The 14,348-nt window shown below is 46.9% G+C and overlaps 1 protein-coding gene across 1 annotated transcript in view; it reads right to left on the reverse strand.

Annotated features, from left to right (window-relative positions):
* Window positions 1-11,834: 11,834 nt before the first annotated feature.
* Window positions 11,835-14,348, reverse strand: part of SERINC2 (serine incorporator 2) — a 46,649-nt gene continuing 44,135 nt past the window's right edge. The window contains exon 10 of the mRNA XM_075264558.1: window positions 11,835-13,134. Within this exon, the coding sequence (XP_075120659.1) occupies window positions 12,996-13,134 (139 nt within the window). The 3' untranslated portion in view covers window positions 11,835-12,995. The remainder of the gene's footprint in view (window positions 13,135-14,348) is intronic.

The following is a 14,348-nucleotide window of genomic DNA, read 5'->3' on the forward strand; positions in this document are numbered from 1 at the left end:
ACTGGGAATTCAAAGAATATATGGGGGTTATGTGCACCCACAATTTTTAATACTGGTATACAGTGCCATTGTTTGACTGGGAATTCAAAGAATATATGGGGGTTACGTGCACCCACAATTTTTAATACTGCTATACAGTTCCTTTGTCTCACTGGGAATTCAAAGAATATATGGGGGTTATGTGCACCCACAATTTTTAATACTGGTATACAGTGCCATTGTTTGACTGGGAATTCAAAGAATATATGGGGGTTACGTGCACCCAAAATTTTTAATACTGCTATACAGTTCCTTTGTCTCACTGGGAATTCAAAGAATATATGGGGGTTATGTGCACCCACAATTTTTAATACTGGTATACAGTGCCATTGTTTGACTGGGAATTCAAAGAATATATGGGGGTTACGTGCACCCACAATTTTTAATACTGCTATACAGTTCCTTTGTCTCACTGGGAATTCAAAGAATATATGGGGGTTATGTGCACCCACAATTTTTAATACTGGTATACAGTGCCATTGTCTGACTGGGAATTCAAAGAATATATGGGGGTTATGTGCACCCACAATTTTTAATACTGGTATACAGTGCCATTGTCTCACTGGGAATTCCACAAATAATTTGGGGATTCATTCACCCTACATCTCAGGCTCTTGCCATATTCACCCAGGTTGTCAGTGCTGCACCAGCTCGTTCCCAGACAGCTCGGCCCGAAAAACGCGTTACCTATATAGAGGATTTGGACAATGAAGACAACATGTTCTAAATCTAATGTCTGCACCTTCTCCAGAATTAAAATAAAGGCAGCGTTTAACTTTCAAATAGCACTGCACAAAGGAAGAGCTTATCAGCTTGTCTCATGACATGCTACTGAAAAGTTTCATTTGTGTATCTTAATGTAAATATAGTTGTATAAGCTTTTTGGGTTTTAGGCACTGCCAAGTTATTTATTACCACCCACTCCCTTATAATGATGATGACGCCAAAGTCACTGTGGGTGTTCAGAGCTCACAGCTTTGGGTGACATTTGTCTTGCTCTCTGTCGGTACCAGCTGTCTTTTTGGATACCGTAAAGTTATGTTGACTTTATTAACAGCTATAGAAGCTTTAGCCAGGTTGTGACGGTGTGTAACCCTAACAACACTAAGTGGGATACACATTAATAGTCAGTCTATGTACGCTAAATGTATCACTGAAGTAATTTTTTTTCCCTCTCCCCTAATATAAGAAAGGAACAGACATTAGACCTAGACCGGGGTTCGAGGCTTGAAAAAATCCAGTATTATTTGTTCTTCATGATGTGAAATATGTGTTGAAAAGCAACCCAAGATGAAGTCAGCCATGTGTGCCAGTGTGTTACTTGGCATGCCTTTGCTGGCCCCAACTGTAAGGGTCACTCTCCATTTCCTCCATTTTCCACTCCCCTTCACACCATTTGTGGTGAAGCAATGGGATGCACTGAAGTGCACCCTCTAGCCTCGTGTGGGATAGGGACATCAGATGCCACTCCAACCCCCTCGTCTTCCTCCGCCAGCCAACGGTGCGAAGATGAGAGGAGTGTGCTCTGAATGTTTTCTGCCTAGCAGAGGCTAGTTCTCACTTACGAAAATGGCCCCACTTTGACCTGTATATCAGGCACAATGGTGTAGGTTTCAAAGAAACATGGCACCAACAAGTTGGAAAACGTGGGCCATGCGTGGACCGTGTTTGAGTCTGGCAAGCTCCAGATCTGCTACCAGGTTCCAGCCATTATCACAGGCGCAAAAATGCCAGGCCCCAGGTGTAGCAGGGAAAAAAAAATGCCATCTCAGCCAGGATGGCATCCCTGACCTCGGAGGCACTGTGCTGTCTGTCCCCCAAGCTGATCAGTTTCAGCACGGCCTACTGACATCTCCCCATGCCAGTGTTACAGTGTTTTCCGCTAGTAGCTGGGGTGGAGGTTGCAGCTTCGTAGGGTTTCAGTCTACTCCTGCCATGAATTTTGGCCTGGGAGAGGAGATAGGCCACCCCAGTTTGCACCCGGGGAACAGACTCCACCACATTCACCCTGCCTGTCATTAAAGATAAGCACTGCAGCATCCCTGACCACAGGCGCTTGTCCATGTGTCGGTGGTCAAGTGGACCTTGCAGCAAAGCGCAGAGCTCTGGGCCCGACTGATGTTATGGGACACATGCAGGCGCAAGGCAGAGACAGCACACCAAGAGAAGTAGTAACGGCTAGGCCCAGCATAGGGAGGTGCCCCAGCTGCCATCTGCTGACGGAAGGCCTGGGTCTCCAGAAGCATAAACAAACACCAACATCTCCAGGGCCAGCAGTTTATCGATGAGGCTGTTACAGGCTTGGGCATGGGGGTGGGTTGTATTGTACTTCTGCCTGCAATGAAAAGCTTGGGAAATGTGGAGTGGCTGGGAAGAGGCGCATGATGGTGCAGGCCAAAAGGGCGCATGAGGGTGAACTCCCCAATGTGTCAGAGATAGGTGTGTAGGTGTCCTTGCATCATATACTTGCACCATATTTGGCTTTGGAAGTTAATTTTGTGCCAAAAAGTGGTTAAGACAGCGATCCCTCAGCTACTCCCGTTACACTGTCTATTGAAGTTACCATCTGTGGAAGTGGACCACCATTTCTAAGATCCCAAAGGAAGCAGGCAAGAGATGTGCAGTTCAGAAAAAAAGATGAGAAAATAAGTTTAGGCTGTAGAGCACAGAGGGATCGGAGAGGACAGAGCTGGTGTCGGCCAGGTATTCCCACAACATGCGCCTATACTTGTCCCTCCTGGTGACACTAGGCCCCTGAGTGGCAGTAATTTGTCCAGGGGGGCCATTAACGTGTTCCAGACCTAGGAATAAGTCTTCCAACAGGGTAGAGTTTTGCATGCCTTTGCTTCTACCCACTGTTTTTGCTGCTTAGCTTCCCTCCACATCTACTCTGCTTTCACCCCTAAACATCACCCCAGTTTATGCCTTTGCTTCTACCCAGGTTTTTTGTTGATTTAGCTTCCCTCTACATCTACACTGCTTTAGCCCCTAGACATCACCCCTGTCCATGTGGGGTCGGTGGCCTCGTCATCCACCAACTCCTCTTCCAATTGCGCACTGCCCCCTTACTGCAAACCGCACATGACCACAGCTTGCCTTGATGGCAACTGTGTCTCATGATCCCCACTTAGGTCCAGACAAGTCGGTGGCGGGTCCAAAACCCCAAAATTGGAAGGAAATGGCAGATGCTGCAGTATTTCTAACACCTGTTCCTGGTGCTCGGGCCTGGTCTGTGTTGTACCCTGCACCCTGCTTAACGCATCTGCCATATCCGAAGTTGTGCTGAGCGCATGCTAATGTTTCGTGTCCAGTGCAATGGATGGGATGGGATTTCACATAAGTCTGCCACCCATGGCCACTCATGGTTGAGCAACTGAGGGAGTTGACTTTGACGAACCCGAGGGTTTTGGAGTTGGAACTACATCAAAGGTCTGTGCTGCTCACACACTCTGCTCAACACATGATATGTTTAGTGCCAGCAGTGTGGAGACGTCGCACAACAGCCGTTGTTCCAGCAGGTACAGGCGTTGTAGGAGTGCATAGAGGCTAGCAGCGGCAACTATACACTTTAAAAACTATCCGCACAAGCGCCACACTTTCACCAGTAGCTCAGGAACATTGGGGTACCTTTTTCAAAAGATTAGCAGCAATGAGTTAAAAACGTGGCCCAGGCATGGAATATGTTGCAGGCTGCCAAGCTACAGAGCCAATCCCAGGTTACGGCCATTATCACACATGACAACATGCCTGGGCCCAGGTGCAGTGGCAAAAACCACATTGCCGTCTCATCGAGGATGGCATGACTCACTTTGTAGGCAGTGTGCTGTCTGGCCCCCAAGCAGATGAGCTTCAGCACGGCCCGCTGACGTCTCCCCACACCAGTGTTGCAGCGTTTCCAGCTCGTAGCTGGGGTCAATTTAACAGCGGAGGAGGGTGGTGTTTCAGCCCTCCTCCCAGGAATGTTGTGTGGGGAGACAAGTCAGGCCACCACATTTTGCGACCCGGTCCACGCCTCAACTACATTCAACCACTGTGCCCAAATTGAAAGGTAGCGTCCCTGTCCGCATGCACTTGTCCATTCGTAACTGGTCACATGGAACTTTAGGGCTAAGCGCTGAATTTAGGGACCGCCTCATGTTTGGGGGAAAGTGCTGGTGTGGACGGCACAGTGCGGTGGCGCAGTAGACACTCTGCCCAAAAAGGGCAGAGTGTCCCCCAGCCGGGATTCCAACATCTCCTGGGCCAGATTTCTTGAGATGAGGCCGTTGAAGCCTTGGGCATGTGGGTGGGTTGCGCTGTACTTTAGCATGAAATGAAAGGCTTGGGAGATGGGGAGTTGCTGGGAAGAGGCGCATGATGGCGCGGGCAAAAGGAGAAATGGCAGGAAAAGGTGAGGATAAGGGTGAACTCCCCAAAGTGTCAGAGGCAGATGTGGAGGTGTCCTGGCTCCTGGTCTGGACTGCAGCGCCAGCCCTGTCAACAGTGGAAGAGGCAGTGGCCGCCAGGCCAAACGACGATTATCCTGCGCTTGCTCTCACCCACTGAGCCCAGGGCTTGCCTTCCAAATGATGGCACCCGCAAGAGGTGGTGAGATTCCTCTCCGCAGATCTCCAAACCATCTTGGACTTGCAAATTGCACTAAATTTGTCATGTAACTGACATGTATATGATGAGTCTATCCATTGTCTGTTCATTTTGGTGAAAGTCAGCCTGTCAGCTGACAGACAGCTGTGCTTGTCAGTGATGATGTCACCAGCTGCTTGTACCCCCAGTTTTTGCTGCTTAGCTTGCCTCCACATCCACACTGCTTTTGCCCCTACACATCACCCCTATCCATGCCTGTGCCTCTAGCCATAAGTCTGCCACCCATGGAAACTCATGGTGCAGAAAGTGAGGGAGCTGACTCTGAGGAACCCTTGGGTTTTGTAGCTGGTACTCCATCAAAGGTCTCTGCTGCTCACACACCCTGCTGAACATACGGTATCTAGGGTTAGAGCGTGTGGTGACCTCGCACAACAGTAGGTGCTTCAGGCAGATGTAGGCCTTGCTGGAGTGTATTGCGGCTAGCTCCAGGTACTGTAGACTTGGGAAAGTGGGTGTCCAAGTGCCGCACTTTCACCCTTAGCTCAGCTAATTTGGGGTATGTTTTTAAAAATCATTGCACCACTACATTGAACATGTGGGCCAGGCATGGAACGTGTTGGAGGCTGGCAAGCTCCAGAGCCCTCCAACAAGCTAAAAAACCTGGCCCCAGGGGCAGCGGGGATAAACAAATTGCCATCTCATCCAGGATGGCATCCCTGACCTCAGAGGCAGTGTGCTGTCCGTCTCCCAAGCTGATGAGCTTCAGCCCAGCCTGCTGACGTCTCCCCACACCAGTGTTGCAGCGTTTTCAGCTCGTAGCTGGGGTAAATCTAACAGCGGAGGAGGAGGAGGGTGGTGTTTCAGCCCTCCTCCCAGGAATGTTTTGTGGGGAAACAAGTCAGGAAAATTCTTGAAACGGGAGAGTTTTGCATCTTTGCCCTTGCTGCCTATGGACATCCCTTTGCCTCTAGCCACCATTTTCCCTGCTTTGCTTGCCTCCAAATCCACACTGCTTTTGCCCCTAGACATCACCCCAGTCCATGCCTTAGCTTGTACCCCCAGTTTTTCCTGCTTAGCTTGCCTCCACATCCACACTGCTTTTGCCCCTAGACATCACCCCAGTCCATGCCTTAGCTTGTACCCCCAGTTTTTCCTGCTTAGCTTGCCTCCACATCCACACTGCTTTTGCCCCTAGACATCACCCCAGTCCATGCCTTAGCTTGTACCCCCAGTTTTTCCTGCTTAGCTTGCCTCCACATCCACACTGCTTTTGCCCCTAGACATCACCCCAGTCCATGCCTTAGCTTGTATCCCCAGTTTTTCCTGCTTAGCTTGCCTCCACATCCACACTGCTTTTGCCCCTAGACATCACCCCAGTCCATGCCTTAGCTTGTACCCCCAGTTTTTCCTGCTTAGCTTGCCTCCACATCCACACTGCTTTTGCCCCTAGACATCATCCCTATCCATGCCTCTTCCCCTAGCCATAACTCTGCCACCCCTGGAAACTCATGGTGCAGAAACTTTGGTTGCTGACTTTGAGGAACCCTTGGGTTTTGTAGATGGAACTCCATCAAAGGTCTGTGCAGCTCACACACCCTGCTCAAGATATGGTATTGTAGGGTTTCAGCGTGTGTGAATGACGGACAACAGCCTGTGTTTGGACAGATGTAGGCCTTGCTAGAGTGTTTTTAGGCTAGCAGCGACTCCTGTGCACTTGCAAAAGTGGGCGCACAAGCGCCGCATTTTCAACAGTAGCTTCGGTACATTTGGGTATGTTTTTAAAAAACTTTGCACCACTAGGTTAGACGTGGGCCAAACATGGAACGTGTTGGAGGCTGGCAAGCTCCAGAGCCGCTACCAGGTTCCAGCCATTATCACAGGCGTAAAAATGCCAGGCCCCAGGTGTAGCAGGGAAAAAAAAATGCCATCTCAGCCAGGATGGCATCCCTGACCTCGGAGGCACTGTGCTGTCTGTCCCCCAAGCTGATGAGCTTCAGCACCGCCTGCTGACGTCTCCCCACACCAGTGTTTTAGCGTTTGCCGCTAGTAGCTGTGGTGGAGGTTGCAGCGTCGTAGGGTTTCAGTCTACTCCTGCCATGAATTTTGGCCTGGGAGAGGAGATAGGCCACCCCAGTTTGCACCCGGGGAACAGACTCCACCACATTCACCCTGCCTGTCATTAAAGATAAGCACTGCAGCATCCCTGACCACAGGCGCTTGTCCAAGTGTCGGTGGTCAAGTGGACCTTGCAGCAAAGCGCGGAACTAAGGGCCCACCTGATGTTGAGTGACACGTGCTGGTGCAAGGCGGGGACGCCACACCGGGAGAAGTTGAGACGGCTAGGGACGGCATAGTGAGGTGCCACAGTTGCCATCAGGTCCGGGAAGGCGGGAGTTTCAACAAGCCGGAACGCCAACCTCTCCTGGGCCAGCAGTTTAGCGATGTTGGCGTTCTAGGCTTGCGTGGGTGGGTGGTTAGCGGTGTATTTCTGCCGGCGCTCCAATGTCTGAGAGATGGTGGGTTGTTGTAAAGAAGCGCCTGATGGTGCCTTTGATGGTGCAGGAGAAGGAGATAAGACAGAAACAGGGGAGGATGAGGGAGAAGTCAACAAAGTGGCGGAGGCAGATGAAGTGATGTCCTGGCTCGTCCTCTGGAGTGCATCGCCAGCACTGTGAGCAGAGGCAGTGGCATGAACGGCGGGCGACGTTTGTCCTGCCGTTGCTGCCTGCCACTGATTCCATTGCTTGGATTCCAAATGACGGTGCATTGAAGTGGTGGACAGGTTGCTCTTCTCAGGGCCCCTACTCGATTTCGAGAGGCAAATTGTGTAGACGACACTATATCTGTCCTCGGCGCATTCCTTGAAAAAACTCTACACCTTCAAGAAACGTGCCCTCGATGGGGGAGTTTTTCTGGGCTGGGTACAAAAGGGAACATCTTCGGACATTCCGGGTCTGGCCTGGCTTCGGCAAAGCAGCTGACCTCTGCCTCTGGACATGTCTCTGCCTCTAGCTACCCTTTTTGGTGCTGCACCTGCCTCAACATCCACACTACTTTCCCAGCTTGACATCTGCCTTGTCCAGGTGGGGTCGGTGTCCTCGTCGTCCACCACCTCCTCTTCCAACTCCTGTCTCGCCTCCTCCTCCTGCACAATGCGCATGTCAACTGGCTGCCCTGACAGCAACTGCGTCTCATCGTCGTCGATGAGGGTGGGTTGCTGGTCATCCGCCACCAAATCGACCGGAGATGGAATGGAGGAGACTCTAGTGTTTGAGCATCTGGACACAGATACTCGTCTGTTAGGTCCGTGGAATCGCGAAATGGAGGGGCAGGTTGCGGTACAGTCAAAGGAAGGGAGAACAGCTCTGGGGAGCAGGGACAGTTGGGGTTATTGTTCTGAGAAGATTGGGAATTTTGGGTGGAAGGAGGACAAGACTGTTGGGTAAGAGGAGGTAGAGGCTGACTGGCTGGTGGACAATGTGCTTTAAGCGTTATCCGACAGCCATTGCAAGACCTGTTCCTGGTTCTCGGGCCTACTAATCTTTGTACCATTCAGCCTAGTTAATGTGGAACTTTTGTGCAAAGCGCAGAACTTAGGGCCCGCCTGATGTTAAGGGACACACGCTGGTACAAGGCTCAACTCACCCTAAGTGCCAAAAACACTGCTGGTGCAAGGCTCTACTCATGCCAAGGGCCTCAATCTCTGCTGGTAGCTCAGCTTAAGGTCATGTAACTTTGTTTGGAAGGGCTCATGTTAAGGGCTAGAAAAGTGAATTTTGGAAGGTCTTACCACATCACACACACACACACACACACACACACTCACTCAAAATGACAGTTAAGGGTGAGGGCTTTTGGAATTCCCATTGCCTATTCCATTTGTGGTTGTCATGGGGAACGTGATTTAAAGGGGTGGTTGTTACTGTTTGTTGAGCTTAAATTGGGGTTTGTGTCCATCCATTTGGGGAGTAAAGAAGGTTTCCAGGTATTTTCCCACTTTGATAGAGGTTTTTTTGAATGTGGAAAGTGTGTAGTTGTTAGGCAGTGATGTTGGGGTAATAGAGGGTCTTTGGTGTGTTAGATGCCCCCAGGCATGCTTCCCCTGCTGTCCCAGTGTCATTCCAGAGGTGTTGGCATCATTTCCTGGGGTGTCATAGTGGACTTGGTGACCCTCCAGACACGGATTTGGGTTTCCCCCTTAACGAGTATCTGTTCCCCATAGACTATAATGGGGTTCGAAACCCGTTCGAACACACGAACATTGAGCGGCTGTTCGAATCGAATTTCGAACCTCGAACATTTTAGTGTTCGCTCATCTCTATCTGTAATGTCTTTTTTTGTCGTAATATGTTGGTGCTATATAAATAAAATGTAATATTATCTATTAGACACTGCAGATTTCCATTATATGACGGATTGGGCTCTCATTTTCGATTTTCTGTTCTTATGATTGAACGAAAAAAACTGGAAATATTTAACACCGATTGTGAACCCTAATTGTGATTGTGAAGCTTAAAGCTGGAATATATCTTGGAACACTTTTAATAAAGGAAACACCCCTCTTACTAAAGTTATTGCATTATGGACTAGTCATTAGAAGTGTGGGCCCGGGCAACACGGTGGCTCAGTGGTTAGCACTGCAGCCTTGCAGCGCTGGAGTTCTGGGTCCAAATCCTGCCAGGAATAACAACTGCAAGGAGTTTGTATGTTCCCCCTGTGTTTGCGTGGATTTCCTCCCATACTCCAAAGACATACTGATAGGGAAAAAAATGTACATTGTGAGCCCTATATGGGGCTTACAATCTACATTTAAAAAAAGTGTGGGCCCAAGTGCGCTTCCTTAATTATTATTGTTCCTATGCATGTAAAATAAAACAACTCTGCATATAATCTTGAGTAAAATGTCCTATTTTGTGCATGCAGCTTCACTGCAGACCTATTCACCTCCATGGTTACAGACTACATACAATGGTGTGCAGACAAGTGTATCTTATGGCACTTCTCTACTGTTCTTTACTAACCAACAGTTTTACTGTAAAATTACAATTGGTATCTGAGACTAGGTTCACACCTGAATGACAAAGAGCCTGTCTGCTAAAACAGTGGCCACCTGCGGAACCCATAGACTATAAATGGACCTTTCTCTCCAGTGGAGACTCCAACACAGACGTGAACCTGCCCCAAATAAATATGGATGTTCTAGTGAACAGTGTCTTGGTATACCATATGATACAAGTATAATACTGTAGGTTTTCTCTTGTTATATGGGCATTTGCATACATGCACCTCCTGCAGAGGTCCTGTTCACATGACATTGTTCACAAGGTTAAGGTACAATGATGTTCTTAGTGACCCCAATCAGTATATAGGCCCCTCACTGACACTCCTTAGAAGTATAATGCCCCAGCTCAGCCCCTAAACAGTGTAATTCCTTCAGCCCCCACACAGTATGTTGTCTAAAAAGCAAGGTTTGGGTTTTGGTTTTTTTTTGTACATTGTGAGCCCCATATAGGGCTCACAAAGTACATTTTTTCCTATCAGTATGTCTTTGGGAAGGAAATCCACACAAACACAGGGAGAACATACAAACTCCTTGCAGATGTTGTCTCTGGCGGGATTTGAGCCCAGGACTCTAGTGGTGCAGGGCTGCAGTGTTGCCCCTGTCTAAAAAGCAAGTTGAGAGTATACTTCTCAGTACTCACTGCTCTTAAAAACTTTCCACTCCTTCTCTGTTCCTGGTGTCAGCACTACTACATCAGTGCTGGCCGCCGAGAGGGAGCGCGGAATACTTAGAGCATTAATTACTGAAATGTATACCCATAATTCAGTCCATGGGCCCCACCAGTGACCAGTGAGTATTTCTTCAGCACTGCCGGAAGTGCTCATTGGCTGCCATCACATTCCTGATAGCAATCACCAGCGTTTAGAAGTATGGTGGCCTTCCAGGGGTAACAAGGCGGTGTTTTTTACCATGAAAATACTTCCTTGTCACTGACAGTTAGGATTATTGGTGGCTCTGAGACCTAATAAAATTATGGCATTTACCTTCTGAGTGCTATTCCTGTACATGTTTGAGTGATCTGTGGCAATGGAGACTGTTGCTTGGGACTTAATATTAATCATGTGGACATTGAAATATTATATTATTTTTATCTAAAGAAAGATCACATAGAAAGGCCCTCTGGTATACTGTGAACCAGTGTAGGTATGAAGAATGTATGAATCACTTCCTCGTAATTGTTGTTTCCAACTGCAAGTTACGATAGAAAAAAATAGTACTGTGCAAGTGATTCAGAGGGCGGATGATTCACTTAATCTTGTACAAGGCTTATGGAGAATGACTGATGCTCTCAGGAATGTCCTGGGTTGAAGCAACCACATTTACCTACAGGGACATCCAACATGCATTGTACATATCTGATTGCAAAATGACATAAAAGTAACAGTTTGGTCAGCTATATCATATATATGCTTTATAGACACTGCCTGCATCTCTCACACTTCAGTCCTCAGTTGTCCCTTTGCTGTACTGAGAACAGCTGTCTGAATCCTAAAAATGTTTTCTGGAAGAAGAGGGGAGTGTATTCAGTGTATAAGTTAAAAAGTCAGTCCTCTCCATTGGCCTTTGTCTCTTCTCACCTCAGAGGACTGACCTGGAATGACTGCCATTCTCTGTATACTCCATGGTGTTATCACTGCTGCCATCTGTTTGTCACATTTCATACAGACCAGACATTGCTAGACTATTGATGTCATTATCTGCGCTCTGCCGCCCCCTAGTGATACTGAAGAAAATGAACTGGGTTCTGCATTTACATAACAAACATTATGCAATTAATGTAAGAGTCTGAAATCACAGGTATATTACAAATGGCACAACCATTAGACTTACTTATGGAAAACAGGAGTTCCAAAGCTTAAAAGGGGTTATACAATTTTATTATTGATGGCTTATCTTTAGGATAGGCTATCAATATTAGATTTGCATGGGTCAGACAGCTGGGAACCCTACAGATCAGTAATGTTTACATGCGTGCTGCCCAATTGGAGCAGCTTGTCTGTTGGGCCACTGTGAAGCTAATATGATCTAATATTGATAGCCTACCCTAAGGACAGGTCAGCAATATTAGAACGTGGTAACCCCCACTTTAAAACTTCTTTAAAAGACAAACTGATTTTTATTAGGAGAAAAGTAAGCAATTCCTGTGAAACAGATTTTAAATGCTTTATTTATATTCTAACGGTCTATCATATAAAAATATTTTACAAAGAAAATACAAATAACAGCGCTGCATAAGGCTTCGTTCACATCTGCGTCAGAGTCTTCATAAGAGACTCTGTAGTAGATCCCGCTGAAAATCAGCGGAGAGAAAAGTCCTGCTCGGACTATGGTGTCCGCTGGTAACCGCTTTTTTTATTGGCCAGGCAGCATGTCGCAGCTGTGAACCTAGCCTAAGAAATACAATGATCAGTATACTGGTTCTGTTATATAAAAGACCTAGTCATATTCACAAATACATATATCTACTCAGGAATGCTCAGAGACACAGGAGACTATTGAAGGAAAACACTTCCGCCTACAATGAAGTAAAGAGGAACTTTCACCATTTCCAACAAGTCCAGCTCTTTACATAAACTAAAAGGCACTGGTTCTGGTACAGCTGAAATTATTTCTCTTGTCCCCACCTTCCCTGAGTAATCAATGTTGGTAGTTTTGGAGCCAGATATGTTATTTATTTTCTATACTGCCAAGCGGGCGGTGTCAGGCAACAGCAGATAAGGGGTGTGATTCTGAGCTGACACTGGCTGCCTCTGATTGGATCTCTGAATCACGCCCCTCTGCCTGACACTGACCTACTCACAATGCAGAGCTTAAATAGCACATGGGGCACCAAACTGTGCTTGTTGCTCAGGAATGGTGGGGGCTAAAGTATGAATTCCAAAAGCACTGTAATCAGTAGAGCTGTGCCTATTAACAGATGCTAAGAACTAGAATTGGTGGAGGTAGTAAAAGGTCTTTTTTCAGTACCGACCAATTGAATGCATGGTGCATTCTGTGAAAGCATAGAATTAAATACATTTGAGTGAATGTTAAGGCACCATTTTATAACTGTACTAGTGAAAATCACTTGCCAACATTGATCATTAAACAATCATGTGAGTGACTGCATGAATGGCATCGTGCAAGTCATCATATATGCAGTATTAATACATAGCCATGTGCTCTGGGCTGTCATGTAAAGACACACTGCATTGGAGCAGCATCATTGCTGAATTTCTTTTAATATACATGATGTTCTGGTCAGTCCTAAGGCAATGGGAAAATTTCATACAATTTTTTTTCAAAAAGGAAAGTATAAGACTTCCCCAGATTAGTTGAAGTCTCTATCAGGCAAAATTAAGGGAGCAACCAGTGTCCATAGGTAAAGCAGAAGACCAACCCAGCTAGAGGAAATCTTCACCCACACGGCTGACCAAGGACTGCTTAAGGATTTATCAGATGATCCTGGCCTGGAAAAGAAGGGAATACAAAGGTTTTGAGTTTAGAAACAATTCTGTTAATGTGGAAAGCTCAGTGTATATCTGGAGGACAAGTGAATCGCTGAGGACTGGTTGAAGGGTAGCGGTCATACCTGGGGGCAGCATAGTATACAAGAGCTCTGTGCACATTCTTCATACATGAGAAATAGGACTAAACAGGTATTATTTTAAGCATTTATATGGCTTGTACAACCATCAATGCATTATTCTTTGACCATTGAAGGCAATAAACTTAAGACTTACAAGAAAACTCGCCTGTTCTCTTGTGGCAGCCATTGTAGCACAAACAACAACAGGAAGTATGGTCACCTATAAATTAGGTTGTCAAAAACTAAGGTGAGTCCTATACACAGTGTATAAGCTAAACAGCCATACTTCTACACACACACACACACACACACACACACACACACACAAAATGAAAGCCAGTGCTAGACGTTTGATCAAACATGTTGACATCCAACTTTCCATCTGCAATAGAGGGATAGCTCGGAGGCCCCTATATAGATTAAGTGGTCATCCAGGTGTCCCAAATCATCAGGTACGACGAACATCTACCCAAAGTGTACAGCCAGTGTAATAGTAAAGTTATCACTGTCAGGCTGGCTTCACACCAGCACTTGAACTCTGTTCTGGGTTTCCGTCTCCAAACCCACTTAAAAAATGTGGAGAGAAAAGCGCTGCAAGCAGTGGTTTTCTTTCTGCATTGTTCATCCTTTTCAGGCGGAAACCCAATGGACTCCATTATAGTCTATGGGATCCCCAAGCAGACCCCCCCACTCTTCCCGGACAGAAACCCTAACGCAGGTGAGAACTTTGCATAAGCAGGTTTTATCAATAACAAGGTGACAGTTCATTGTCATGTTATGGACTAAAGAATATCTCCTGTATATTATCTTATCTCAAGCTGACTGTAAACTCAGTCTTAGATAAGATAATTCAAAGATGACAGCCAATATAAGGCCTCCTGCTCCATTAATACCAGTTTTTCTGATAGAATGAAGAAATGGATAGTTTGCACATGGGACTGGTGTCCACTGCTTGTTGTGGGCTGCCTCATCTGGACATCACAGATGATCCAACAAACTGCATCCAGCTCATTTTGAGAGCTCTGGCCTGCCTTTGATGGTGCACCAAATCTGGGTAGGCTCACTATTATATTTGTATCAGTATTCTGTGCTTGG

The sequence above is a fragment of the Leptodactylus fuscus genome, chromosome 2 (genome assembly GCF_031893055.1).
Source record: "Leptodactylus fuscus isolate aLepFus1 chromosome 2, aLepFus1.hap2, whole genome shotgun sequence".
In the NCBI taxonomy this organism is placed as follows: Eukaryota; Metazoa; Chordata; class Amphibia; order Anura; family Leptodactylidae; genus Leptodactylus; species Leptodactylus fuscus.